A 27,610-nucleotide genomic window follows, 5' to 3' on the forward strand; every position below is an offset into this window, starting at 1 on the left:
TCACATTTAACAGCAAAAATACCAGCAGTCAGGAGCTGAAAAGGGAAAGATGACCCCTCGATGACCGGAGAATAAGTACAGAATGGCCTCCTTCAGAACTGGTGATTTTATCAGGATAAGATGCCGAACATTAGAAATTAATCCAACGGGAATCGCCATCCTCCGCCTCCAGGAATTGGACAATATAATGCTGGGATGTGGGAGTTTGGTTTGGGCAGGGGGTTGGCTGTGACACCACGAACACTCCCTCTCCACCTCCTCACTCCATCACCCCACCCCCTTCCCCTCTCCATGGGCCCCCGGCATCATCCGATCCACAGATTACTTCCAGCAGACATTGCTGGGGAGTGACCGGAGTCCTGGTTCTCTGACTCCATTTTCCCTGTCCCACCCATGGCCACTGAGGCTCCTCTCCCCCCACCCACCCTGAGAGCAACTAACCCACCTTGTCCATAAATTTAAACTGGAAAAGTGTCTCGGAAAGAGTAGGAGCAGAGGGGAGGCTGTAACCCATCAAAGAGGATTGTGTTCCTGAATCCACAACTCTTTTTGCCATGTTTCCATTCAATGTCCACACTCTCTCCTTGGTCTGTCCCTGGAGACCTGTCATATCACGATTCTCTCCAGGGAATTTCTAAAGATATTTTCCCCATCCCTCCAGGATTGGCCTGGAGTCCCCAGCACTCCCTCCATTGCAGTACTTTCTGAAATACTACCCGTGCCATGTAATAGTCAAGAGAGACAGTGGGGAACTAGGCAGATCAACAGGATGTCTGGCAGATTCAGTGTGAGACGGTAACACTGCCGGGTAAAGGCCGCTTTCCAACTCCAATCTTAACACAGGAGATTCCCCAAACGGCTGAAATAAGGTGTTTGTAAACTGCTGGAAGAGGATGTGTGTGGAAATGGTGACGTTACTGAGTAAGTTATTTGTTATAGAATGGACTGTGTTTAGGTGGGAATATTACTGAGTGTTAATTGTAGCGGAACCATATTTAAAAGCTCCGGCTTTCTGGAAAGCCTTGACTATGAAGGCCGAGTCTGGAAGGGTTTGTGTGGAGAGCTGGGTTTCAGTTCCACTGTTAATAAAGGGTTTGAAATTGGCGAACCAGAGGAAACTGGAGGTGGAGCTGAAAGATGAGGGGCCGTTCTCTCTCTGTCTGTCACTCTGGGTGCCTCCTCCCCATCTGCTCTCTGTTCAATCTTCACTCTGTCTCCTCCCCTTCCTGCTCTCTCTCTGCCATTCTCAGGCAGGTCCGGGCGGTCTGTATAAAGTAGAGCCTGCAAGAGTCTGCTTCTTATATTGTGTAGTGATCTGAGTGAAGAATCATCATGTCTGGCAGAGGTAAAGGAGGCAAAGGACTGGGCAAAGGCGGAGCAAAGCGGCACCGCAAAGTGCTTCGTGATAATATCCAGGGCATCACCAAACCAGCAATCCGCCGCCTGGCTCGCCGTGGCGGGGTCAAGCGGATCTCGGGTTTGATCTATGAGGAGACTCGCGGGGTGTTGAAGGTTTTCCTGGAGAATGTGATCAGGGATGCGGTCACCTACACTGAGCACGCCAAGCGCAAGACGGTCACTGCCATGGATGTGGTGTACGCTCTGAAACGGCAGGGCCGCACTCTCTACGGATTCGGCGGTTGAACAATTTGACCCTTTCCAGCAAACACAAAACAAAGGCTCTTCTCAGAGCCACCCACCGCCTCACAGAGAGAGCATTGACCGAGAAATGGGAGCTGGGATAGGCTGTTCAGAACAGTTCAATCAATCTGAAATATTTCAGATTTCCAGCATTCGCAGTATTTTACTTTTAATTCTTTGTTCAATCAATCTGCTGTGTTCGGGATGAAAAAAAATGGAATCCCCGAATTTGACATTTCATTTGTTGCAAGGATGTGCAGTGGATTTGATTTTCTAAACGGGCTGTGTAAACAGCGCCCGAGGCTCTACAGTTAGTTATTTCCCCAGTCGACACATGCCCTCAGTGAAAAGCCACATCACTCCTCCAGAATCACTCATTGTTTTCATAGAATTTCAAAATGATTTCGCTGCAATGAGGGAATCCGGGAGTTTTGCAGCAGCCGTTGAATCGGTCACTGGAACCAGACCCACTTGTGATGTTATTTCCCCCGAGACGGTGTTTCCTGCACTGAAACTGACAGGGTTTGTGAAACTGATCAGTTTCAGCTCAATCATTCAGGGACCTGGAATTCCCGCAGTTTGAGCCCGCGCTATCCAGAGCCCACTTCTGATTGGTCACCCACTTGTCATTCACATGTCTTAACCAATCGCAGAGCCTCGAATTAGAAAATACAACAAATCACTGGCTGAAATTGGCAGAAAGTTTGAATTCGAAAAAGCCGTCAATTTCAGTGTCGGAAAGAAGCGAATTAATGGTAAATCTGGCGTTAGTTGAAAGCTGTTCTTAAAATCGGGCCAGGACTTTGTGCTGATAAAAGCGGAATAAAAAAAGCTTTTGATGGATTATATATATTACGAAGTTTTAATCTGTAATTTTTTTGTCTACTTGTCTGTACATGGCGGTAAGACTCTATTCAGCAATCTGTAACGGGACAAATAACTCACTCAGTGTGGAAGTAATAAATTAGACAGGTTTTGGGGTGAGTGAGAAATCACTGAAACAGATGCTTAAACATTTGAAATAGTTCTCATTCGGTCCTGTTACTGGCATTCTGGAATCAGACAGTAACCAGCCCTTTCACAGAGACTGTGGGTGGCTCTGAAAAGAGCCTTTGGTTTATTTGATGACATTTCGGCCGCTTTACTTTTTCTGGGAGCTCTGAGCACTGGTTTTCTTGGGCAGCAGCACGGCCTGGATATTAGGCAGCACCCCGCCCTGAGCAATAGTCACTCCCCCCAGCAACTTGTTGAGCTCCTCATCGTTGCGGACGGCCAACTGCAGGTGTCTGGGGATGATGCGGCTCTTCTTGTTGTCCCGGGCTGCGTTCCCGGCCAGCTCGAGGATTTCAGCAGTCAGATACTCGAGCACAGCAGCCAAATAGACCGGGGCTCCGGCACCCACACGCTCAGCATAGTTGCCCTTTCTCAAGAGCCTGTGAACACGGCCCACCGGGAACTGCAGTCCGGCCCGGGAAGACCGAGACTTGGCCTTGGCCCGAGCTTTGCCGCCGGTCTTTCCTCTTCCAGACATTTCCACAATCTCGCATACTTTCACAAAGAATGGATAATTTCCGCCGCATTTACTTTACTTCTCGACTGAAAACTCTCCCCATTGGCCGGTACTTAATTCACCTCATTTGCCTATATTCTTCACCAATCAGGTCACTGACAACAGAAGAGGGCGGGGTTTACCGCCAAAACATCAGAAGCAGAAAATTTGTCAATTTCAAAAAGACCGCCAATTTCATTGTCAGAAAGGAGTGGATTAAAATAAATGTCATCCTTCGTCAAATATTTAAAATCCCTTCTCTTTATTTTGTTTTATTCAACTTTTTCCGTCACGAATTACAGACGCGGGTTTAAAATGTTATTTAAATTGTGGATCTTTCTCCAATTGCTTTCAAACTGTCCCGGGAGGTACTAAATCCCTGTTCACAGCATTTCCCTGAAGGGAAACATTCAGTTTATCTTCAATCAGTGTCCTTCTCTGAAAAGAGGAAGCAGGATCGAGTCCTCAAACTGCCCTTAGTCTGCTGTGTAATAATCCCATTCCGGGCAGTAACACTGCGGAGAGTTACTGTTAATAAAATGATGAATCAGTTCACATTTCAGGAATAGAGTGAAGGGACTGAGGTCTGACTCTTACCGCTGAAAGCAGCTGTTAATGCGGTCATTCAGGGGCTGTGCAAAACCACAATAACAGCTTTAAGCGAAAAAGTAAAGGCGGATGAGCGGATTATGGGTTTGAGTTCGGTTTATGGGACAGCAGACAAAAACACAGCAGTGGGACATTTATTATGTTACACATTGTCTTAAAATGATTTCATAGAGATGTTCGGATGCAGCTTTTTCAGAGAGATTGTGGGTGGCTCTTAAAAGAGCCGTTGTGTTTGGGATGTTATTCAGTCCATTGTGCAGTTTTACTTGGAGCTGGTGTACTTGGTCACCGCCTTTGTCCCTTCCGACACGGCGTGCTTGGCCAGCTCCCCGGGCAGCAGCAGGCGCACGGCGGTCTGGATCTCCCGGGAGCTGATGGTGCTGCGCTTGTTGTAATGGGCCAGGCGGGAAGCCTCACCCGCGATGCGCTCGAAAATATCGTTCACAAACGAGTTCATGATACTCATGGCCTTGGAGGAGATGCCGGTGTCGGGGTGAACCTGCTTCATCACTTTGTAGATGTAGATGGAGTAACTCTCCTTCCTCGACTTTCTCCGCTTCTTGCCGCCCTTTGCTGACGGTTTATTTAAGGTTTTCTTGGCGCCCTTCTTAGCAGCTGCTTTCTTCTTCTCCTCAACCATCTTCAGTTTCAATTTCAGACTCAGAAATAAACCAAACCTCTTCCGAGTGCGGATTAAATAGACAATCCCACAGCACTATGCTAATGAGGGATGGGGGAAAGTAAAGATTGTGATTGGGTGATTGGGAATGATGTCCCAACGATTTAATATTGTAATTCGACATTTGGTCTCTTTCGCCATCCAATCAGATTAAATATTTGCAACCAATCACAAATCCCCGGACTGCAATCAGGAAGTATATTGCACAAAGACTCTCTCCAGCCCCAGTTTATATTGAAAGAGCTGCTCCCTGTGTGGAGCTTCCTGGAAATGTCCTGGCTGTTGTTAGGAGGACACTTATTGACTGATTCTGTGTCGTTGTGTCTCTGCTATTGCATGTGAGTGTGCAATTAATTTCATTTTTAGTCTAGACTACTGTGTTTGAGTGTTTTATGTAATTTGGTAACTCAGTCTCTGGTGCTGTATGGATTCATTCTGTCTCTGTCAGGTACTGTGTTTGAGTGTGAGGAGATGAGGTGGAGTGTTGCAGCAAGGAAGATGGAAAAGAGCATTGGTGCCGATGACACAGCCTTACTTGACCCCAGTTTGCACTCGGATTGGGTCAGTGATAGATCCGTTGGCAAGGATTACAGCTTGCATGTCGTAGTGCAGTATGTTAGAGGAGGACATTCCATAATCCCTCTCGGTTGGTAGAGTCGAAGGCCTTTGTCAGGTCAGAGAAGGCCATGTATAAAAGTTGCTGCTGCTCCCTACATTTTCTTGAAGTTGTCTTGCTGTGAAGATTATGTTCACTGTGCCTGTTGATGGACAGAATCCACATTGTGATTCCAGTAGGAGCTCTTCAGCCACGGGGAGGAGGCAGTTGAGAAGGACTCTTGTGATGACCTTCCCTGTGGTGGACAGCAGGGATACCCCTCTATAGTTAACACAGTCGGTCGTGTCAACTTTTTTTAAAGATGATCACAATTACCGCATCACGGCGATCCCCTCTCCTCCTTCCAGATGAGGGAAATGAGACATGTATTTGTGTCGAGTGTTTCTCTGCCATATTTTAGAATTTTGATGTGAATTCTATCTATTCTGGCAGTCTTATTGTTTTTTGGCTGTCCATCTCTAACGTCATGTGTGAATGTGGGATTCATTCTGTACCTGTCACTCACTGGTACTTTGTGTAAGTGTGAGATACATTCTGTATCTGGCAGTCTTCGGTATTGTATGTGAGTGTGGAATACATTCTGTCAGTGGCACTGTGTGTGAGTATTTGATTCATTCTGTCAGTCTCTGGAATGTTATGTGATTTGGGACTTAGTCTGAATCTGTCAGTGGTTCTGTATGTGTGGAATTCAAGGTATATCTGTCAGTATCTCAGTGTGTGTGTGAGTTCATTCTTTATCTGTCAGTCTCTGGTGATTTATGTGAGTTTGGCAGTCACTGAATCTGCCAGGTACTGTAGGAGTATTTGAGAATGATTTTGTATGTGTCAGTCTTTGCTACTACATAGGAGTGTGGGATTAATTCTGTATCTGTCAGCCTTTGGTAGTGTGTGTGATTGTGGGATGAATTAATTCGCAGTCATTGGTGCCCAGTATGAATGTGTAAATCATTCTGTAACTCAGTCTGATATTGTTATGTGAGGGTAGGAATCACGTGTATCTTTCGATCCCGGGTGCTGACTGTGAGCATGGGATTCATTCTGTACCTGTCGGTGGTACTGTATCTATCTGTGGGATTAATTCTGTACCTTTCAGTCACTGGTATTGTGTATGAAAGTGGGATTAATTCTAGATCCGCCACACATTGGTTGTGTGTGTGTGTGTGTGTGTGTAAGAACATAAGAAGATACGAAATAGGACAGGAGTAGACCATTTGGCCCATCAAGCCTGCTCTGCCACTCAATAAGATCATGGCTGTTCTGATTGTGGCCATAACTTCACTTTCCTGCCTGCCCCCATAACCATTGACTCTGTTGTTGATCAAAAACCTGTCTATCGCTGCGTTGAATATATTCAATGACACAGCCTCCACAGTCCTCTGGAGAGCAGAATTCCAAAGATTAACAACCCTCTCAGAGAAGAAATTCCTCCTCATCTCCTTCTTGAAAGAGAGACTGCTTATCTTAAACTCTGGCCCCTAATTCTATAATCCCCCACAAGGAGAAACATCCTCTCAGCATCTACCTGTCCAGCCCACTGAGAATCTTACAGGTTTCAATAAGATCACCACTCAATCTTCTAAACTCCAGTGAGTATAGGCCCAACCTGCTCAACTTTTTCTCAGAAGACAATCCAACATCCCAGCAATCAGTCGAGTGAACCTTCTTTGAACTGATTCCAATGCAAGTATATTCCTCCTTATGTAAGGAGACCAAAACTGTATGGAATTGGGATGTCACTAATCCCCTGTAAAGTTATAGCAAAACTTCCTTACTTTTAAACTCCATTCCCCTTGCTAAAAATGCCAACATTCCATTTGCCTTCCTAATTACTTGCTATACCTTCATGCTAACATTTTTGTAATTCATGTACCTGGACACCCAGATTCCTTGGTACAGCAGCATTCTGCAGTCTCTCTCTATGTAAATAATATTCTGTTTTTCTATTCTACCTACCAAAGTAGACAATCTCACATTTCCCCATATTATACTCCATCTGCCAAATGTTTTCCCACTGACTTAACCTATCTATATCTCTTTGCAGACACATTGTGTCCTCCTCACAACTTGCTTTCCTACCTATCTTTGTACCATCTACAAATTTGGCAACAATATACTTGGTCCCTTCATGCAAGTTATTAATATAGACCATAAATAGTTGAGGCCCCAGCACTGTACCTGTGGCACTCCATTAGTTACAGTTTGCCAATCTGAATATGCTCCATTTATCCCCACTCTCTGTTTTCTGTGAGTTAGCCAATCCTATATCCATGTGTGTGTAGTTTTCAGTTTGTATCTGTCAGTGCCTGGTACTCTATGTGAGTTTTGGACTCTTTCTCAATCTCTCAGTGCTACTATTTGTGTGTTAGGTTGCTTTAGATGACTCAGGCTGAGGTACTGTGAGTGAGTGCAATAATCAACCTATACTTTTCAGCATCTGGCACTGAGCATGTGTATCAGCATCACTTTATCTGTCAGTATCTGGTACTCTGTGTGAGTGGGGGATTCATTATATAACCTTCGGTCCCTGGGACTGTTTGCAAGCCTGGATTCATTCTGCATAAAATGTCAGCAGAGCAACAGGCCACAGATGTGGTCGGTTTTAAGCAGACAATATGTTTGAAGTTTTGCCAAGTATTAAATATCTGTCACTGTGAACATAATAGTGAAAGATAATGTATCTTTCAATCTGATACAGGATTGATGTGCAAGTGTAACTCAGGCTGTACTAATCAATTTGATCAATGCCATTCAGTCTGACTCTGAGGGAGAATCTTGGACTTGTGTGGAAAATGAGCTCAGTCTGGAATTGTACAGTATCTTCCATCTGACACTATGAGGTTTTAGGACTGGTATGTAATTTTTAGCTCAGACTAAACTCATCAAATTTATAATGTATCTTTTAGTTTCACAATCCGGATGAGTTTTAAACTGGAATCTGAGTTTGTATCTCAGGTTATACGATATTTCAGAATCTCTCAATCTGATTATGCACTTCAGATTTGGACTAGTATCTAATGTATATGTCTGGACACATTATGGGAATTAATACTGATAATAAACTGATAACGTGTAAATCTTGGGCTGGTATTTAACTTGAATCTCAGATTATATTAGTTTAGTTTAGAGATACAGCACTGAAACAGGCCCTTCGGCCCACCGAGTCTGTGCCGACCATCAACCACCCATTTATACTAATCCTACACTAATTCCATATTCCTACCACATCCCCACCTGTCCCTATATTTCCCTACCACCTACCTATACTAGGGGCAATTTATAATGGCCAATTTACCTATCAACCTGTAAATCTTTTGGTCATGTGGGAGGAAACCGGAGCACCTGGAGGAAACCCACGCAGACACAGGGAGAACTTGCAAACTCCACACAGGCGGTACCCAGAATTGAACCCGGGTCGCTGGAGCTGTGAGGCTGCGGTGCCAACCACTGCACCGCCCTTAATTCTATAACTTTGAAAAGGGAACCATGTGTCAGTTCTATGTGTATTTAATTTGTAGCTGAGGTTGCACTATTGTGGGATTGACACACTGATAATTTGATAGTGGGTGAGAATTTGGACTGGGATTTATGAATCTACCTGTCAGTGGTACTGAGTTGGGGTGACATGGAAACAACGTCCGTCTCTCCTGTTCTGTTTGATTGATGGATTGAAAATGTGTCTCTGGAACTATTTCTGCTGTCTGAGACTGTGGAACTGATGACCTGTCTGTGTCTCTGCGCTCTGTGAGTGATAATGTACGGACTGTGTGTGAGAAGGAGCTGGTGACACTCTTCCTTGTAACTTGGGTGGAGGAAACATCACATTTATTCTGGTTCATTCAATTATTTGTCTGTTTGAACAAAAGTATGTTTATAACTAAAATACAGGTGAGATAGAAAATACAGGATTTTAATGAATTTAATCTCTCGAATAATAATGAGCCCCCACAAAGGAAGCCCAGTCATACAAATATTATCATTGTTTGACTGCACTGCAGTAACAGGTTCTTCCCATTCTGTCTCCTTTCCCCGTCGACACACAGCCTGAGAATGGCCTCTCCCTTCCCCCACTCACCCCATGTTCCGGGACCAGTTGATTCTCCATTCCGCCTCTTACAAACAGCCCCCGTCTGCCCCTGAACTTGCCCCGGACTCGATGCTGATCTCTGAGTCTATCTGCGGACACGCTCCCAAAGCGATGTGCTGCTGGAAGGAGGCTGCTGTTTGCTTCCTTCCCCCGGGAACGGGATCTCTCCATTCGCGACTGTTTCAAACCATCTTCTTCCGCTCACAGGCAGTGCTGGGGGAGGGGAGCGCAGGCGCAGATTCAGGCAACAATTCAGCAAACAGAAACATAGAAAATTTCCGGCGCAGAATGAGGCCATTCGGCCCAACATGTCCGTGCCAGCTCAAAGAGAGCGATCCAGCCTGGTCCCGCAGTTTATTGTTATTGGACAGTGAAGTGTGGAAATAGAAGCGGACAGTCAGAATGTGGGGAGTTACACAAAGAGAATCTATTATTGGCACCAGGTGAGAAGTGTGAAGGACACATTTTAAACAGCGGCTGTTTGGTTTCGCTTGAACGGTTAGACCATGGGAGCGGGAACTGGAAATCTGACCTGTGTAAAAGTCCCTGTTCCGTCGGTCAGTCCCATTCATGGCCCAGTGGATTGTTTCTGGATGTCATTTAATTGTTGTAAAACGGCCAAAGCCCCTGGTATGCAGTAGCTGGGGGCTGAAGGACTGCAGTGGAATCAGACACTGACTCTGTTTGTATTGCTGGGTTTCCTTTGTGATTGTTCACAATGATTATTCATTCAAAGATTGTTTTGGTCTCTCTTGTAACTTCCACCACACCTCTTCCTGAATTATAATAAATACTTTTTCTTTCTACAGGCAAATACTTGAAGGAAGCAGAATAAATAGAATGATGCCTCAGCACAAGGGGAAGTGCAGCCGGCTTCTCACACACAGTAAGGACAGTATCACTCAGAGAGAAAAGAGACATCAGTTCCACAATCACTGCCAGCAGTACTAGTCAGACGGGCACTGATCCCAAGTTCCAGAGACTAACAGTCAATCCAACAGTCACACAGAGCATGACAGACTGAAGTTGTTTCCATTTCCCCCCAACTCCGTCCCACTGACAGGTAGATACATCAATCCCAGTCCAAAATCACACCCACTATCAGATTGCAAGGCACTGTGTCACTCTCACAAGAGAGCATCCTTTACTACAAATTCAATGTCAGATAGAACAGACAAACAGTCCCTGATTGTAAAGTACAGAATTAATCTCAATAATGTAACCAGACTGCAGACTGAGCTACATGTTACACACCACTCCACAAATCTCACAAGTGGTCAGACTGGAGGATACAGTATTAATTCCATTTCTGCAGACTGAATGCACTGTTATCTACCAGGACATAAAGCATATTGTAAAATGAAAGGACACAGACCTGAAATGTTAATTGTGTTTCTCCCTCCACAAATGCTGCCTGAACTGCTGAGTATTTCCAGCATTTTTGTTTATTTCATATTTCCAGCATCTACAGACTTTTGCTTTTATTTTAGAGTTAAATAAACATTGCATTGTGAGGTGGGAGTGACTGCCCTTGACATGAAGGCAGCCTTTGACATGTATGGCAACAAGGCAGCCCTAGCAAAACCAATGTAAATAGAAATCGGGGCAAAATGCTCTGCTGTTTGCAGTCATACCTAGCACTAAGGAAGATGGCTGTGGTTGTTCAGGTCAATAATCTCAGTCTCCGGCCATTACAGCTGGAATTCCTTATGCTCGTGTTCTAGGCCCAACCATCTTCAGCAGCTTCATCAACAACCTTCCCTCCATCACAAGGCCAGAAGTGTGGATGTTTTCTGATGATTGCCCAATGTTCAGCACCATTCATGACTCCTCAGATACTGAAGCAGCCCATGTCCAGATGCAGCAAGACCTGCACAACATCCAGGATTGGGCTGATAAGTGGCAAGTAACATTGGCATCAGGTAAGTGCCAGGCAATGACCATCTCAAACAAGAGAGAATCTAATCATCTCCCCTTGATGTTCAATGGCATTACCATCACTGAATCCCCCACCATTAACATTGACCATTGGTTACCATTGACCAGAAACTGAACTGGACCAGCCATATAAGTGCTGTGACTGCAAGAGCAAGGTCAGAGGCTAGGAATTCTGCGGCGAGTAACTGACTTCCTGTTTCCCCACATCCGTCCACCATTCACAAGGCACAAGTCAGGAGTGTGATGGAATACTGCCCACTTGCCTGGATGAGTGCAGCTCCAACAACACTCAAGTAGCCTGTTTGATTGCCCACATCCACCACCTTCAATATTCACTCCATTCACCACTGATGCACAGTGGCAGCAGTGCGTACCAGCTAAAAGATGCACTGCAGCAACACACCAAGGCTTCTTCGACAGTACCTTCCAAACCTGGAACCTCTACCACCAACAAGGACAAGGGCAGCAGATGCATGGGAACACTACCACCTGCAAGTTCCCCTCCAAGCCACACACCATCCTGACTTGGAACTATATCACCATTCCTGCACTGTCACTGGGTCAAAATCCTGGAACTCCCTTCCAAACAGCACTATTGGAATTCCTACATCTCAAGGACTGCAGCAGCTCAAGAAGGCAGCTCACCACCATTTTGTCAAGGGCAATTTGGAATGGGCAATAAATGCTGGCATAGCCAGTGATGCCTACATCACACTAACAAATGAAAAAAGTGAGGAAATAGTGAAGGGCTTCTATAGAATACATGCAGATATGTTTCCTCTTGTGGTGTTGTCTGAAACAAGAGCCAAAAATATAAAATCGACATTCATAAAACCAATGAGAAATTCATGAAAAAGGTATTTATGTAGTGAGTGGTTAGAATCTGGAATTTGCAACCACAGGGAGAGGTCGAGGCGATAATATCGATGCATTTAAGGGGAGGTGGAACAACTGTATGGGAAGAAAGGAATTGAGGGATATACATATGGGGCTTTATTTTTCTTTATTTGTGCATATGAAGCAGGGTGGCTGGAAATATGTGTAGAGCATCGAGCAGTTGGGACGATCCCAGTGCAGTGTTTTGTCTGGATGGATCTGCCCAGAACACTTGTGATGCAGGAGCTGGGAGCTTCAGTACTTCAGTGGAGACAGATACTGACACTGGTTTTCATTTGTGGGTGTTTTTAATGATTATTAATTGCAAAATTAAATTCACCTCTTTGATATTTTGCACCTCCCCTGTTCTTGAGTTATTACATATTTTTTCTTCATACAGGCAAATACTTGAAGGAATCGTGATGAATGTGATGGTTGCTGCACTCGAGGCACAAGGAACAGTGCAGCCAGCTCCTCTCACACACAGTAGGTACATTATCACTCAGAGTACAGAGGGATAGACAGTTCATCAGTTCCCTGGTCTCAGACTGCAGAGGTAGTCAGGCCCACATTGATCCCGAGTTCCAGAGACACACTTTCAATCCAACAATCAAACAAAGCAGGAGAGAAATAAGTTGTTTCCATTTCACCCCAATTCAGTCCCATTGACAGTCAGATACCTCAATCCCAGGTCAAAGTCACACTCATTAACAGATTGAAATACAATGTGTCAATCTAAATATAATGCAGACTTAGCTATCAATTAAATATCAGATAGAATTGGCACACAGTATTGATTGAATGGCACAGAATCTAACGTAATGCTGTACCCTGAGATTTAAATTAAATACCATACTCAAAGCTCACATCCATTCATGATAAAGGATGTTTAAACATCCCCATAGTGTACCCTGAGATACAAGTTACATACAAGTTCAACATTCATTACAGAGAAAGTTTCTAAGGTGCTGAAAGATATTGTAACCTGAGACACAAATTAGATACCAGTTCAGAACTCACCCACACTGTGAAATGGAAAGATACAGAATCAATTCCATTAGTGTAGATCACTTTAAATCTGTTTCCCCCAGTCACTGACCTCTCTGCTAAGGTAAATAGGCCCTTCACTTCAACTCTATCCAGGCACCTCAAAATTTTGTATGTTTCAATGAGATTTCCCCTCAGCCTTCTCTGTGCCAAGGAGAACAGCCCCAGCCTATCCAGTCTTTCCTCATAGCTGCATTTTTCCAATCCCGGCAACATCCTCGTGAATCTCCTCTGCCCCCTCTCTAGTGCAATTACATCCTTTCTGTAATAAGGTGATCAGAACTGCATACAGTATTCGTTGTGGCCTGACTAATGATTTATACAGTTCCAGCATAACCTCCCTGCTCTTAAATCTATACCTCGGCTAATAAAGGAAAGAATTCCATATGCCTTCTTACCACCTTAACGACCTGTCCTGCTACCTTCAGGGATCTGTGGACATTTACTCCAAGGTCCCTCACTTCCTCTACACCTCTCAGTCTTCTCCAATTAATTGTGTATTCCTTTGCCTTGTTTAACCTCCCCAAGTGCATCAACTCACACTTCTGAATTGAATTCCATTTGCCATTTTTCTGTCCATCTGACCAGACCATGAAGATCTTCCTGCAGTCTACAGCTATCCTCCTTGCTATTTACCACACAGCCAATCTTTGTGCCATCTGCAAACTCATACCCCCTACATTTACATCCGTGAAGACTACATCAACTGCACTACCCTCATCTATCTTCCTTCTTAATTCTTCAAAATTTCGATCAAGTTGGTTAGACAAGATCTTCCCTTAACAAATCCATGCTGACTATCCTTGATTAATCTGTGCCTTTCGAAGTAACATTTTATCCTGTCTCTCAGAATAGATTCCAATAATTTGCCCACTACTGATGTTAGACTGACTGGCCTGTAATTATTTGGTCTCCCTCACTCCCTTTTTAAACAAAGGTACAACGTTAGCAGTCCTCCAATCCTCCATCACCACACCTGTATCCAGTGAGGTCTGGAAAATGATGATCAGCTCTTCTGCTATTTCCTCTCTTGCTTCTTTTTAACAGCCTGAGGTGCATTCCATCCGGCGCTCGTGATTTATCAACTTTCATATACACTAATCCCATTAATATGTCCTCTCTCCCTCTGTATGGATCACATCCATACTTCACACCCCTCTTCCTTATCTACAATATATGCATCTTCCCCCTCTTTTGTGAAGATAGATGCAAAGTATTTATTCAGAACAATGCCAGCATCTTCTGCTCTACACATAGGTTACCTTTTTGGTCTTTTCTGTGCCCTATTCTTTCCTTATTTATCCTTTTACTCTCAATGTATTGATAAAACATCTTTGGGTTCACCATAATTTTGATTGCCAATATTCTTTTATGCTCTCGCTTAACTTTCCTAATTTCAATGTTGATTTCCCCCCTCCACATTCTATACTCCTCTTGGCTTTCTGTAGTATTCAGTTCTCTGTGTTGGGCATAAACTTTCCTTTACTGCCTTATTATACCTGTAAACTCCTTGACATCCATGGGGCTCTAGATCTGGCCTTCCCACCCTTTTTCTTTGTGGGAACATGTTGACTCTGAACCCCTGGAATCTCCCCTTTGAATTCTTCCCACTGCTCTGACACTGATTTACCTTCAACTACCTGTTTTCAGTCCACTTTCGGTAAATCAATCTTCACCTTAGTAAAGTTGGTCTTACCCCAATTGAGAACTCTAACTCCTGTTCTGTCCTTGTCCTTTCCATAATTATATTAAAACTGACTGAATTATGATCACTACCACCAAATTGCTGTCCCACTGCCGCTCCTTCCACCTGCCCCTCTTCATTTCCTAAAACTAAGTCTAAAACTTCACCCTCTCTTGTTGGACTTGCTACATATTGGCTAAAAAAGTACTCCTGAATGCACCTCAAGAATTCTGCTCCCTCAATTCCCTCTACACAAAAAGTATCCCAGTTAATGTTTGGGTGGTACAAATCCCCCACTGTTACTGCCCTATTGTTCTTGCACTTCTCAGATATTTGCCTACATATCTGCTCTTCCATCTCCCTCTGACTGTTTAGGGGTCTATAGTACACTCCCAGCAGTGTGATTGCCTCTTTTTTGTTCCTCAGCTCAATCTATACGGTCTCATTTGATAAACCTTCCAACATATCATCCCTCCTCACAGCTGTAATAGTTTCTTTGACCAAAATTGCCACTCCCCCTCCTTTTTTATCCCCTTCCCTCTCACGTCTGAAAACCCTGTAACCAGGAAGATTGAGCTGCCACGCCTGTCCCTCCTTTAGCCATGTTTGTGTAATAGCTATGATATCATACTGCCATGTGTCTAACTGTGCCCTGAGCTCATCTGCTTCATTTGCTATACTCCTTGCATTGATTTAGATATCCTTGAGCACTGCCAACATTTTTTGTTTTGAAGTTTCTAATCAGTGTTTCCTCTCTCTTCCAGACTCCATGAATTTTCTGCCTTCCATTTTCATTTCTGATCTGACTCTACCTTCCAGTCCACATCTCCCTGCCAAACTAGTTTAAACCCTCCCCAACAGCACTAGCAAAACATCCTGCAAGGAACTCCGTCCTGGCTCGGTTCAGGTGCAACCCGTCCAACCTGTCCCAAAAATCTAAAGTCCTCCCTCCTGCACCATCTTTCCAGCCACACGTTCATCTGTCTTATCCATCTATTCCTGTACATTCATCTGTCTTATCCATCTATTCCTGTACTCACTTGCACGTGGCACTGGGAGTAATCCGGAGATTATTACTTTTGATGTCCTGCTTGCTAATTTCTTACCTCACTCCCTAAGTTCTGACTGCAGCACAACATCCTTATATCTACCTATGTTGTTGGTTCTGATGTGGACTACCACTGCTGGCTGTTCACCCTCCCGCTTCAGGGTGCTCTGCAACTGCTCAATGACATCCTTGACCCTGGCACCAGGGAGCCAACACTACATTCCTGGATTCACGTCTGTGGCCATAGAAACACCTGATTGTTCCCTTGATGATTGAATCACCTATCACTATGGCTTTTCCAGTCTTCCCTGTACTCCCCTTTGCTGCTGAGTCACCCATGGTGTCATGGACTTGGCTCCGGCTGCACTCCCCAGGTGAAGCCTCATTGTCCTCTGTATTCAGAACTGAATACCTGCTGGAGAGTGAGACGCACTCGGGGTGTCCTGCACTACCTGCCTGATTCTTTTTGACTGCCTGGTGGTCACCCATTCCCTCTCTCCCTGCATACTCTTAAGCTGTGGGGTGACCACATCTATAAACGTGTTATCCATGTGCAAAGAACAAACAACAGTACAGCACAGGAACAGGCCATTCGGCCCTCCAAGCCCGCGCCGATCTTGATGCCTGTCTAAACTAAAACCTTCTGCACTTCAGGGGACCGTATCCCTCTCTTCCCATCCTATTCATGTATTTGTCAAGATGCCTCTTAAACGTCGCTATCTTCCCTGCTTCCACCACCTTCCCCGGCAGCAAGTTCCAGGCACTCACCACCCTCTGTGTAAAGAACTTGCCTCGCACATCCCCTCTAAACTTTGCCCCTCTTGCCTTAAACCTATGTCCCCTCGTAACTGACTCTGCCACCCTGTGAAAAAGCTTCTGACTATCCACTCTGTCTCTGCCACTCATAACTTTGTCAACCTCTATCATGTCGCCCCTCCACCTCCATTCTCAGTTTTGGGAAAAATAGAGTATATGACTGTATCAGTAAGTAGGAAAAGTTAAAATATGTTGTGACCAGTGGAGACGTGTGATGAGAATAAACAGATCCTCCTCTGATTTCAACTACACAAGCAATTGTGGTTTGGCTCTGTAGCTTAGTTGGTTAAAGCACCTGTCTAGTAAACAGAAGAGCCTGGGTTCAACTCCCAGCAGAGCCTTATTTCACATTTGTGATATGCTTTAGAAGTTTCCTTGTCAATCATTTATATCTCTGTTTTGTGAACTTGAACTTGGAATTCAAATTCCATGATGAATTTCAGTCACTGGAGAAAACAGCCTTTGTGAAGGATGTGAGTTGGGAATGGCTGTTCCTCCTTGTCCAGAAATTCAGTGCTGATACGCCAAAGGCAACTTCTTTGATACAAATTTGTTCACGGTTACATTCAATCTGGAAAACAGCTCGACATTAATCTCACTGAAGGAAAGTGTGACTGCGTTGTATGTTTCAGAGTGTTTGTGTCGTTATGTGTTGCTTTTAACCGAGACTGGGGACATGACGCGAGTGGGAAGGTTGATCCGAGGTTTGGAATATTTGTCAATCAGGAACAAGAAAAATCAAAGAAACCAAATAAGAAAACCTATGTCTCGTGGGTATTGAGAGACGGTGAGAAGATATTAAACTTTGTTCCATTCAATCCGGCTGCGATGAACTTTGAATTTTTCCGCCTTTTATAAACATTATTTGAAGGGTCTCTGTAACAATGTTCAGTGTTGAGGAGAGTGGGGTCTGGGTGAGCAGCTGCTGAGTGTGACAGGGTCAGGACTGGATGCAGGAAGTTCTCTGACACTCTCTCTCTCTCTCTCTCTCTGATGGCTTTGAGTTGATTTTCAAGTGTTTGAATAAATGAAGGAAGTTCCCTCCACCCATTTGTTTGGACAGACAGTGTAGTATAAGGATGTAAAGGGTTAATGCTGAAGATAGTGGGATCAACTCCTCCCACTGTCAGAGTGATGATGTAACAGTCACATGAGATGAAGTTTGTGAGAAGAGAAAGCAGCACCAAAGATGCTAGCTTAGCAGGCTTGATGAGTGTGTATAGAGTATTGTGTAAATTAGAAAAGAGTTCTTAGTTCTTTCAGCAGGAACTGTGTCCAGAAAATATTCAGGAGTCGGAATGCAGATATTATCTCCAAGTGACAGTTCTGGGTTCATTTAACAAAAAAAAGGTAGCGAATAATATTGCTCACTGATTGAAATCCCCCAGTGAGGAGACAGTTAAACAGGTGATCTGTTGGGGCATCCTTCGATCCAAGGTTTCGGCAGCATTTAATCTCCCTTTTTGGTGAAATTCTCTGTTATTTGCATCTTTTTTTAATCAGCTTTCATGGGTGAGTGAAAAACTCAAAAAAACTTAACAGTTCCATTCTTCCTTCTTCCCATCAGTTTCTCTTTTCTGTCTCAGATCAATATAATGATGAGAATCCCAATTTAATCTGCTGTTTCTGGTGTTTTATCCATTCCAATCAAAATTCAACATTCCAATCAAATCTATTTGTTATTCCACAGTGTCTCTCCATGTGTTTTATTCTGTTGTATTCTCTCACAGTCTGTTTGATGATCAATGTTACATCTCAGTCTCTGTTCTGGTGAAGATCAGAAGCAGTGTTATCTGTTTGCACCACCCGACAAGTCGGCCTGAGGCTGTGTCTCATCGATAATGTGGAGTTAGGAACATCGAAACATAGGAGCAGGAGTCGGCCATTCAGCCCATCGAGACTGCCCCGCCATTCAATATGATCTTGGCTGAACATCCACTTCAATGCCCTTTTTCCCACACTTTCCTCATATTCCCTTATGTCATTTGTATTTACAAATCTGTCAATCTCTGCTTTAAACATACTCAACGACTGAGCTTCCACAGCCCTCTGGGGTAGAGAATTCCAAAGATTCACAACCCTCTGAGTAACAACATTTCTCCTCATCTCTGTCCTAAGTGGCTTCCCCCTTATTTTGAAATTGTGTCCCCTGATTTTCGACTCCCCAACCAGGAGAAACATCTTAGCTGCATCTACCCTGACTGTCCTTTAAGTATTTTGTGGGTTTCAATGGGATCACCTCTCATTCTTCAAAACTCTAGAGAAGACAGCCCCAGTTTCCCCAATCTCTCTTCATAGGACAATCCCACCATCCCAGGAACAAGTCTGATGAACCTTCGTTGAACTCCCTCCATGGCAATAATATCCTGCCTAAGGTAAGGAGACCAAAACTGTACACAGTACTCCAAGTGCGGTCTAACCAGGGTTCTATACAATTGAAGCAAGAATTCACTACTCCTGTACTCAAATCCTCTTGTGATAAAGGCTAACATACTATTAGCCTTCCTAATTGCTTGCTGCACCTGCATGTTAGCTGTCAGTGACTTATTGACATGGACACCCAGATCACCCTTATATTCTATAACTCAGTTAATAAAGGAAAGGATTCCATATACCTGCTGAACCACCTTATTGACCTGTACTGCTACTTCAGGAATCTGTGGACATTCACTCCAACGTCCCTCACTTCCTCTACACCATTCAGTGTTTTCCCATTAATTGTGGATTCCTTTGCCTTTTTTGACGCGTGCTCTCGCTGTTCCCTGCTCTCCGAGTGAACTCTTGCTCCCTCTCTCTCCTGGGCTCTTGATGCTCCACTCTGCTCTCACTGTTTCCCACTCTCTTAATGTATCAATATTTGTTTGCCTTGTGTTTAATTTAAAATATGGATTAACTGTATTTTACAGTTGTAGGTTTTATTTGGTAGTCCTGTACAAGTTGTGGATTGGTATTTAATATTTAGCTCTGTGAAAACGATTGTGAATGAAAATATAACTTTCAATCTTATACATGGGCTGGTCTGCAAGCTCCAAGTCCTTCATTTTGTAGTAATGGAATTGATACTGTATCTTTCAGTCTTAATCTCTGTGGGATTTTTGAACTGGTATGTAATGCATAACTTGGTCTAACGTTCCGATGTACATTATTGGGATTCAAAGGATGATAGGAAATAGGGGCATTAGGCCATTCAGCCCATCGAGCCTGCTCCAACATTCAAACAGATCGTGACTGATCATCTACCTCTACGCCATTTTTCCTGCTATCTCCATATCCCTTGATCTTGTTAGTATTTAGAAATCTATCGATTTCTGTCTTGAATATGTTCAATGATTGATCTTCCACAGCCCACTGGGATAAAGAATTCCACAGATTTCCCACCCTCTGAGTAAAGAAATTCCTGCTCATCTCAGTCTCAAATGGCCTGCCCTTATTCTGAGTCTGTGTCCCCTTGTTCTAGACTCACCAGACAGAGGAAACATCCTATCCATATCTACCCTGTCACACCCTGTAAGAATTTTGTAAGTTTCAATGAGATCACCTTTCATTCTTCGAAACTCCAGAGAATTTCGGCCCAGTTTCTGCAGTCTCTCATCATAAGACAATCCCACCATCCCAGGGGATTAGTCCGGTGAATCTCTGTTGCACTCCCTCTGTGACAAGTCTATCCTTCCTTCAATAAGGAAACCAAAATTGTACAGAATACTCCAGGTGCAGTCTCAGCTAGACTTTATACAATTGAAGCAATACATTTTTAACCATGTACTCAAATCCCCTTTCAATGAAGCCAACATACCATTTGCCTTCCTAATTGCTTTCTGCACCTGCACACTAGCTTTTAGTGTCTCATGAACAAGGACACCCAGGTACCTTTGGACATCGACACTTCTCAACCTCTCACCATTTAAGAAATACTCTGTCTTTCTGTTTATTCTCCCAAAGTGGAGAAATTCACACTTATTCACATTATATTCCATCTGCCATGTTCTTGCCCATTCACTTACCCTGTCCAAATCCCCTTGAAGCCTCCTTGCATTCATTCTGTACCTTTCAATCATGCAAATTTTGTCTGTTCTGTTTCAAGGTTTATATTTAAAATGTAACCATGGTGACAGAGTTTATTTAGATCTGATGATGGGTTTGTTTTTGGACTGTGATTGATGTATCAACCTGTCAGCTGTATTGAATTGGAGTGAAATGGAAACAACTTCTGTCTCTCCTGCTGTTGTTTGACTGTTGGATTGAAAATGTGTCTCTCGACTTTGGGATCAGTGTCTGTCTGACTACTTCTTTTGTTTGTTCCAGTGGAACTGATGAGCTGGCAGTATCTCTGTGCTTTGGGAGTGATCCTGTACCGACTGTGTGTTGGAACGAGCTCGCTGCACTTTTCCTTGTGTCCAAGAATCACCACATCCAGTCAGGTTCCTTCATGTATTTTCCTGCAGGAATGAAAGAACTGGTGAGATAGAAGATACAAAAGCGATCAATGTAATCGTCCCAATAATAATCATTATGAACAATCGCGAAATGAAAACCAGGAACACAAACAGTGTCAGTGTCTGACTCCACTGCAGTACTGCAGTATTCAGCTTCTGTTTACCAGGTGTTTGCAGTGGTTTTACAACAAGTTTGTGACATTCAGAAATAACACAAGCCCTGCACTGCTCAATGACTGGGACTGTCCGATAGAGCAGTGACCTTTACACAGTCACATTTCTATTTCAACGGAAAACAAGCAGCCACTATTTAAAATGTGCCTTTCACACTTCTCACCTGGTGTCTGCAATAAACGCTCGTTATTTTGCGGCTATTTTTCCGCCACTGTTCACGATCCAACAAACAGTGAGAGACTGGAACTAAAGCAGGAAAATTCCTTCTCCTTTGGGTGGTGAAATTGTCACTGATTTTCAATAGTGATTTCTTGCCATTGTGTCTCCCTGAGCCTGGACAGACACTGTCCGAGAATGAACTCTCCCTTCCCCGTGTCCCCGGCTCACTCCATGTTCCGGGAGCAGCTCCTGCTCCACAGTGTCTGTTCCAAACACTCCCCGACTCCCCCTCAACTTCCCACCACTCAATGCTAATCTCTGAGCACATCTGCGGACACGCTCCCAAAGCAGTGGCTGCTGGAAGCAGATGCTGTTTGTTCCCTTCCCCCGGGCCCGGGAAGTCTCCATTAGCAGCTGATTTAAAGCATCTTCCCCTGATCGAGTGAATGGCCTCACAGACTGGGATGGGGTAAGACTGCGCATGTGCTCCACTCCTCATAGTGACGTCCCACAGGGGGCGGAGCAACACCGCGCGTGCGCAGATCTTTGCAGCAATTCAGCATTCAAACATCAATGGGAACTTTCCCCACTTCACCCTCATCAAAGTCCCAAAGAAAGTGAAGAGGGGCTTGGACTGGAGGGAGGGAGGGGCGGGGTAGGGGGAACCTAGAACCCAGAAAGCTGCCCACTTGCCCCATTTAGATGCTCAATTTGCGGTCATTCCCTGCAGGGGGTTTGTTATTATTGAGCCCCTCCTGGTAAAACAATCCGATAGAAAGAGGGGAGAAAGGAGGGAGCCGGTGTGTTTGCTGGGACCTTGCAGAATTCATTTCAGCAGCAAAAGTCCCGGGTTATATTAACCCGAGTGAAACACGCTGTCAGTGAGAGGAAAACCGAACGGCCCTTTTCATCTTTTCATTGGAAACAAAGTAGAGCCGGAAGTGCGGCGAGCAGAGCAGACACACAAGCTCAATGACAGGAGAGCTCGGCCGTCCCTGAGTTTCAGCTCCCGGCTCTTACATTTCCTCATCCACACTGTCTTTACTGTGGATGTTCAGGGGTTCCTTGTCGGATCTGAGGACTGTATCCATTAAACATTCTGAGCCAGGAGATCCACACACTCTCTGTTATCAAGATTTATGGGCAGGAATGTTTCAAAACTTTGTCTATTAAATCATTGTATTATTCACAGAACTAATGAGGCAATCGGTTCATTATTCAGGTCTTGAACTTGGTTTGGGTAGACCGAAAACTGAGAGATTCAGCACCTCTCCAATCATTTGCTATTGGCCGTGTGGCCTAATGGATAAGGCGTCTGACTTCAGTGTATTTAATGAAGTTATCAGAAGATTATAGGTTCGAGTCCTGCGACGGTCATTTTGGGCGATCAGTGTTTAGCACCGCAGCCTCACAGCTCCAGCGACCCGTGTTCAGTTCTGGCTAATGTCTGTGCGCAGTTTGAGTTCTCCCTGTAACTGCGTGTGTTTCCTCGCACAGCCAAAGACTTGCAGATTGATTGGTAAATTGACTATTGTGAATTGCCCCCTGTGGAGGTAGGTGGTGGGGGATGTGGTCGGGAATATGGGAATAATGTTGGATTAGTATAAATGGGTGGTTGTTGGTTGGCAGAGACTTGGTGGGCCGAAGGGCCTGTTTCAGTGCTGCATCTATTAATAAATAACTGATTTTTTTGATGAAATAACAGAAAAGGTTGATGAAGGGAAAGCAATGGATGTTGTCTATATGGATTTTCAGAAAGCGTTTGACAAACTACCACATAAAAGGCTGGGTAACAAAACTGAGGCTCCTGGAATAGGAGGGTCAGTATCTGCTTAGATTAAAAAATGTATGAAATATCAAGAAAAGCGAGTTGTGGTATTTGGTTGTTTTTCAGAATGGAAGATGGTGGACAGTGATGTCCACAAGGGTCAGTGTCAGGACCACCATATATATAAATGACTTGAATATTGGAAACACAGAATTGTTACTGCACAGAAGGAGGCCATTTGGCCCATCGTGTCTGCACTGACTCTCCAAATGAGCAATTCACCTCATGTCACTTCCCCGTCTTCTCCCCATAATCCTGCACATTCTTCCTTTTCATTTAACAGTCTAATTCCCCTATGAATGCTTCAAATAAACCTGCCTCCATCACATTCTCAGGCAGTTCATACTTTAACCACTCGCTGCGTGAAAAAGTTTTTCCTCATGTCGCTTTTGCTTCTTTTACCAATTACTTTAAATCTGTGCCCTCCCGTTCTCGATCCTTTCACAAGTGGGAACAGTTTCTCCCTATCCACTCTGTCCACACCCCTCATCATTTTGAATACCACTATGAAATCTCCTCTTAGCCTTCTTTTCTCCAAGGAAAACAGTCCTAACTTCTCCAATCTATCTTCATAACTGAAGTTCCTCATCCCTGGAACCATTCTCATGAATCTTTTCCATAATCTCTCCAATGCCTTCACATCTTTCCTAAAGTGTGGCACCCAGAACTGGACGCAGTACTTCAGCTGAGGCTAGTGTCTTATACAAGTTCAACATGACCTCCTTGTTCTTGTATTCTATGCCTCTATTACTAAAGCCGAGGATACTGTATGCTTTATTAACCGCTCTCTCAACCAATGACTTATACCCCCAGGTCCCTCTGCTCCTGCACCCCCTTTAGAATTGTACCCTTTATTCTATATTGTCACTCCATGTTCTTCTGACCAAAATGAATCAATTCACATTTCTCTGCATTGAACTTCACCTGTCATCTGTCCTCCCATTCCACCAACTTGTCTATGTCCTTTTGAAGTTCTACACTATCATCCTTACAGTTCACAATGCTTCCAATTTTCGTATCATCCATAAACTTTGAAATTCTGCCCTGTACACCAAGGTCTCGGTCATTAATATATATCAGGAAAGGCAAGGGTCCCAACACTGACTCCTGGGGAACTCCACTACAAACCTTCCTCCAGCCCGAAGAACATCCATTGCTCACTACTCTTTGTTTCCTGTCACTCAGCCAATTCCATATCCATGTTACTACTGTCCCTTTTATTCCATGAGTTATAACTTTGCTCACAAGTCTGTTGTGTTGCACTGTATCAAACTCCTTTTGAAAGTCAATAAAAGCAAAATACTGCAGATGCTAGAAATCTGAAATATAAACAAAAAGTGCTGGAAATACTCAGCAGGTCTGGCAGCATCTGTGGAGAGAGAAACAGAGTTAATGTTTCAGGTCAGTGACCTTTCAGATGCTGTCAGACCTTTTGAAAGTCCATGTACACCACATCAACAGCATTGCCCTCATCATCCCTCTCTGTTACCTCATCAAAAAACTCCAGCAGGACAGTTAAACATGATTTTCCCTTAAGAAATCCATGCTGTCTTTCCGGAATTAACCCACATTTGTCCATGGGACTATTAATTTTGTCCCGAATTATTCTTTCGAGAAGTTTTCCCACCACCGAAATTGAACTGACTGGGGAGTGAGACGAGGTGAGTTGCTTTAGCAGAGAGCCAGCATGGGTTCGTCAGGCCGAATGGCCTCCTTCTGTGCTTTAGCCATTCTATGATTGTATGATTCTAGCAGCAACTGTTGGTGGAGAGGCAGTGATGCAGGAATGGGTTGACAGAAAGGGGAAAGTCTGGGCTGGTGTGTGTTTGCAGCATTTGCAGCTTGTGTTCGGGTTTGTGAATAAAGGTGATTTGGAAGCTGTGTTCCAAATTGAAGTGTTTATTGGAAGCAAGAAGTTGATGTCAATGAAGAATAAAACGTGTTAAGATGAAGGGTGGTGTGATTGTGGATAGCAGTAAATATAGTGTTGGTGAATTATTTGTGTTAATAAACTTCCACTGCACCCTCTGCTGCAGGCTGCTGTTTATATCCAGCTGTGTATTTGTGCTGTGTGTTAGCGAGATAAATGTTTGTTTCAACGCTGTTTATAAAGCAATAGCATTGCACTCAAACAGTCCCAGACATAGCAACACACGTACAAAAGCAAAATACTGCAGATGCTGGAAATCTGAAACATAAACAGAAAATGCTTGAAATAGTCGGCAGGTCTGGCAGCATCTGTGGAGAGAGAAACAAAGTTAATGTGAGCTGAGGAAACAGACCTGAACTGTTAACTGTTTCTCTCTGCACAGATGCTGCCAGACCTACTGTGCATTTCCAGCATTTTCTGTTTTTATTGCAGCAACACAGGTGTTGGGAGGCTCAGCCTGGCTACACAATGTTACAAGGATGCTGAGTAACACCATTGACAACGGGACAGAGAGAAAAACACACAGAAAACCAATAGACTGTGAGGAAGCAAAAGTGAGGGACAGAGAGAGAGACAACGAGACTGAGATGGAGAAACAAGGCATTTGTATGATTGTGATCAGCAGTAGCGGTGATCGTGCGAGCCAGGGGGCAGCCAGGAAGGTACGTTTCACTATAAGGTACTTACCTGGCGATTCGGCGGACGCGGACACGGGGACTGCTGGGTAAGTGAACTTATATATTCGGGCAGTGGCTAAACCCGAAACACTACACGTGTAGTGTCTCCCACCCATCCTCCTCCTCCAACCAAAAAAAAGGACTCTTGTGTGGAGGGTTTGGTAAGGTAAGGTTTTCCTTTATATTTTTTTATTCTCTGTTGTCAATTTCGAGCAGAGGGGATGGAAGCTAGGGCAGTTGCATGCTCCTCTTGCAGGATGTGGGAGGTAAGGGTCACCACTTGTGTCCCTGCTGACTTCACCTGTGAGAAGTGCACCCAACTCCAGCTCCTCACAGAGCGCGTTAGGGAACTGGAGCTGGAGCTGGATGAACTTCGGATCATGCGGGAGGCAGAGGGGATGATAGAGAGCAGTTATAGGGAAGTACTGACACCTAAGTCACAGGATAAAGGTAGCTGGGTGACCGTCAGGGGAGGGAAAGGGAATAGGCGCACAGTGCAGGGATCCCCTGTGGCCGTTCCCCTCAATAATAAGTATACCGTTTTGGATACGGTTGGGGGGGGGGACCTACCAGGGGAAAGCCACAGCGGCCAGGTCTCTCCCACTGAGCCTGGCTCTGCGGCTCAGAAGGGAAGGGTGGAGAATAGGAGAGCGATAGTGATAGGAGATTCAATGGTTAGAGGAACAGACAGGAGATACTGTGGTCGCGAACGAGACTCCCGGATGGTATGTTGCCTCCTGGGTGCCAGGGTCAGGGATGTCTCAGATCGAGTCTACAGGATTCTTAAGGGGGAGGGGGAGCAGCCAGAAGTCGTGGTACATATCGGTACCAATTACATAGCTGGGAAAAGGGATGAGGACCTGAAAAGCGAATATAGGAGTTAGGTTGGAAGCTAAAAGGCAGGACGAGCAGAGTAGTAATCTCAGGATTGATACCGGTGCCACGTGCTAGTGAGGCTAGAAACAGAGAGCGAGTGCAGCTGAACACGTGGCTACAGAGCTGGTGTAGCAGGGAGGGCTTCAGTTATGTGGATCATTGGGATACCTTCTGGGGAAGGTGGGACCTGTACAAGAAGGACGGGTTACATCTGAACTGGAGGGGCACCAATATCCTGGGCGGGAGGTTTGCTAGAGCTCTTCGGGAGGGTTTAAACTAGTTTGGCAGGGGGATGGGAACCGGAGCTATGGATCAGTGGATGGGGTAGCTGTTGATCAGGCAGATACTGAGTGCAGAGAGTCTGTGAGGAAGGTTAGACAGTTGACAGGGCAAAGTTTCAGCCAGTATGATGGGTTGAAGTGTGTCTATTTTAATGCAAGAAGTGTCAGGAATAAGGGTGATGAACTTAGAGCATGGATCAGTACTTCGAGCTACGATGTTGTGGCCATTACGGACACTTGGAGATCACAGGGGCAGGAATGGATGTTGGATGTTCTGGGGTTTAGATGTTTCAAAAGGAATAGGGAGGGAGGTAAAAGAAGTGGGGGAGTGGCATTGTTAATCAGGGATAGTATCACAGCTGCAGAAAGGGAGGTCATCGAGGAGGGTTTGTCCACTGAGTCATTATGGGTGGAAGTCAGAAACAGGAAAGGAGCAGTCACTTTATTGGGAGTTTTCTATAGACCCCCCAATAGCAACAGAGACACGGAGGAACAGATTGGGAGGCAGATTTTGGAAAGGTGCAGAAGTAACAGGGTTGTTGTCATGGGTGACTTCAACTTCCCTAATATTGATTGGAACCTCCTTAGTGCAAATAGTTTGGATGGAGCAGTTTTTGTCAGGTGTGTCCAGGAAGGTTTCCTGACTCAATATGTAGATAGGCTGA

The 27,610-nt window shown here is 44.5% G+C and overlaps 1 protein-coding gene and 1 non-coding gene across 2 annotated transcripts; one reads left to right on the forward strand and one right to left on the reverse strand.

Annotated features, from left to right (window-relative positions):
* Nucleotides 1–2,782: 2,782 nt before the first annotated feature.
* Nucleotides 2,783–3,172, reverse strand: LOC137350440 (histone H2AX-like). The gene has a single exon (XM_068015093.1). It carries the CDS (start codon nucleotides 3,170–3,172, stop codon nucleotides 2,783–2,785), a length of 390 nt encoding a protein of 129 aa, XP_067871194.1.
* A 13,682-nt stretch (nucleotides 3,173–16,854) lies between these two features.
* trnat-agu (transfer RNA threonine (anticodon AGU)) lies at nucleotides 16,855–16,928 on the forward strand. Its single transcript has one exon. It is a non-coding gene; the product is annotated as a tRNA-Thr (tRNA).
* The last annotated feature ends 10,682 nt before the right edge of the window (nucleotides 16,929–27,610 follow it).

Source organism: Heterodontus francisci, chromosome 35, assembly GCF_036365525.1.
Source record: "Heterodontus francisci isolate sHetFra1 chromosome 35, sHetFra1.hap1, whole genome shotgun sequence".
NCBI lineage: Eukaryota > Metazoa > Chordata > Chondrichthyes > Heterodontiformes > Heterodontidae > Heterodontus > Heterodontus francisci.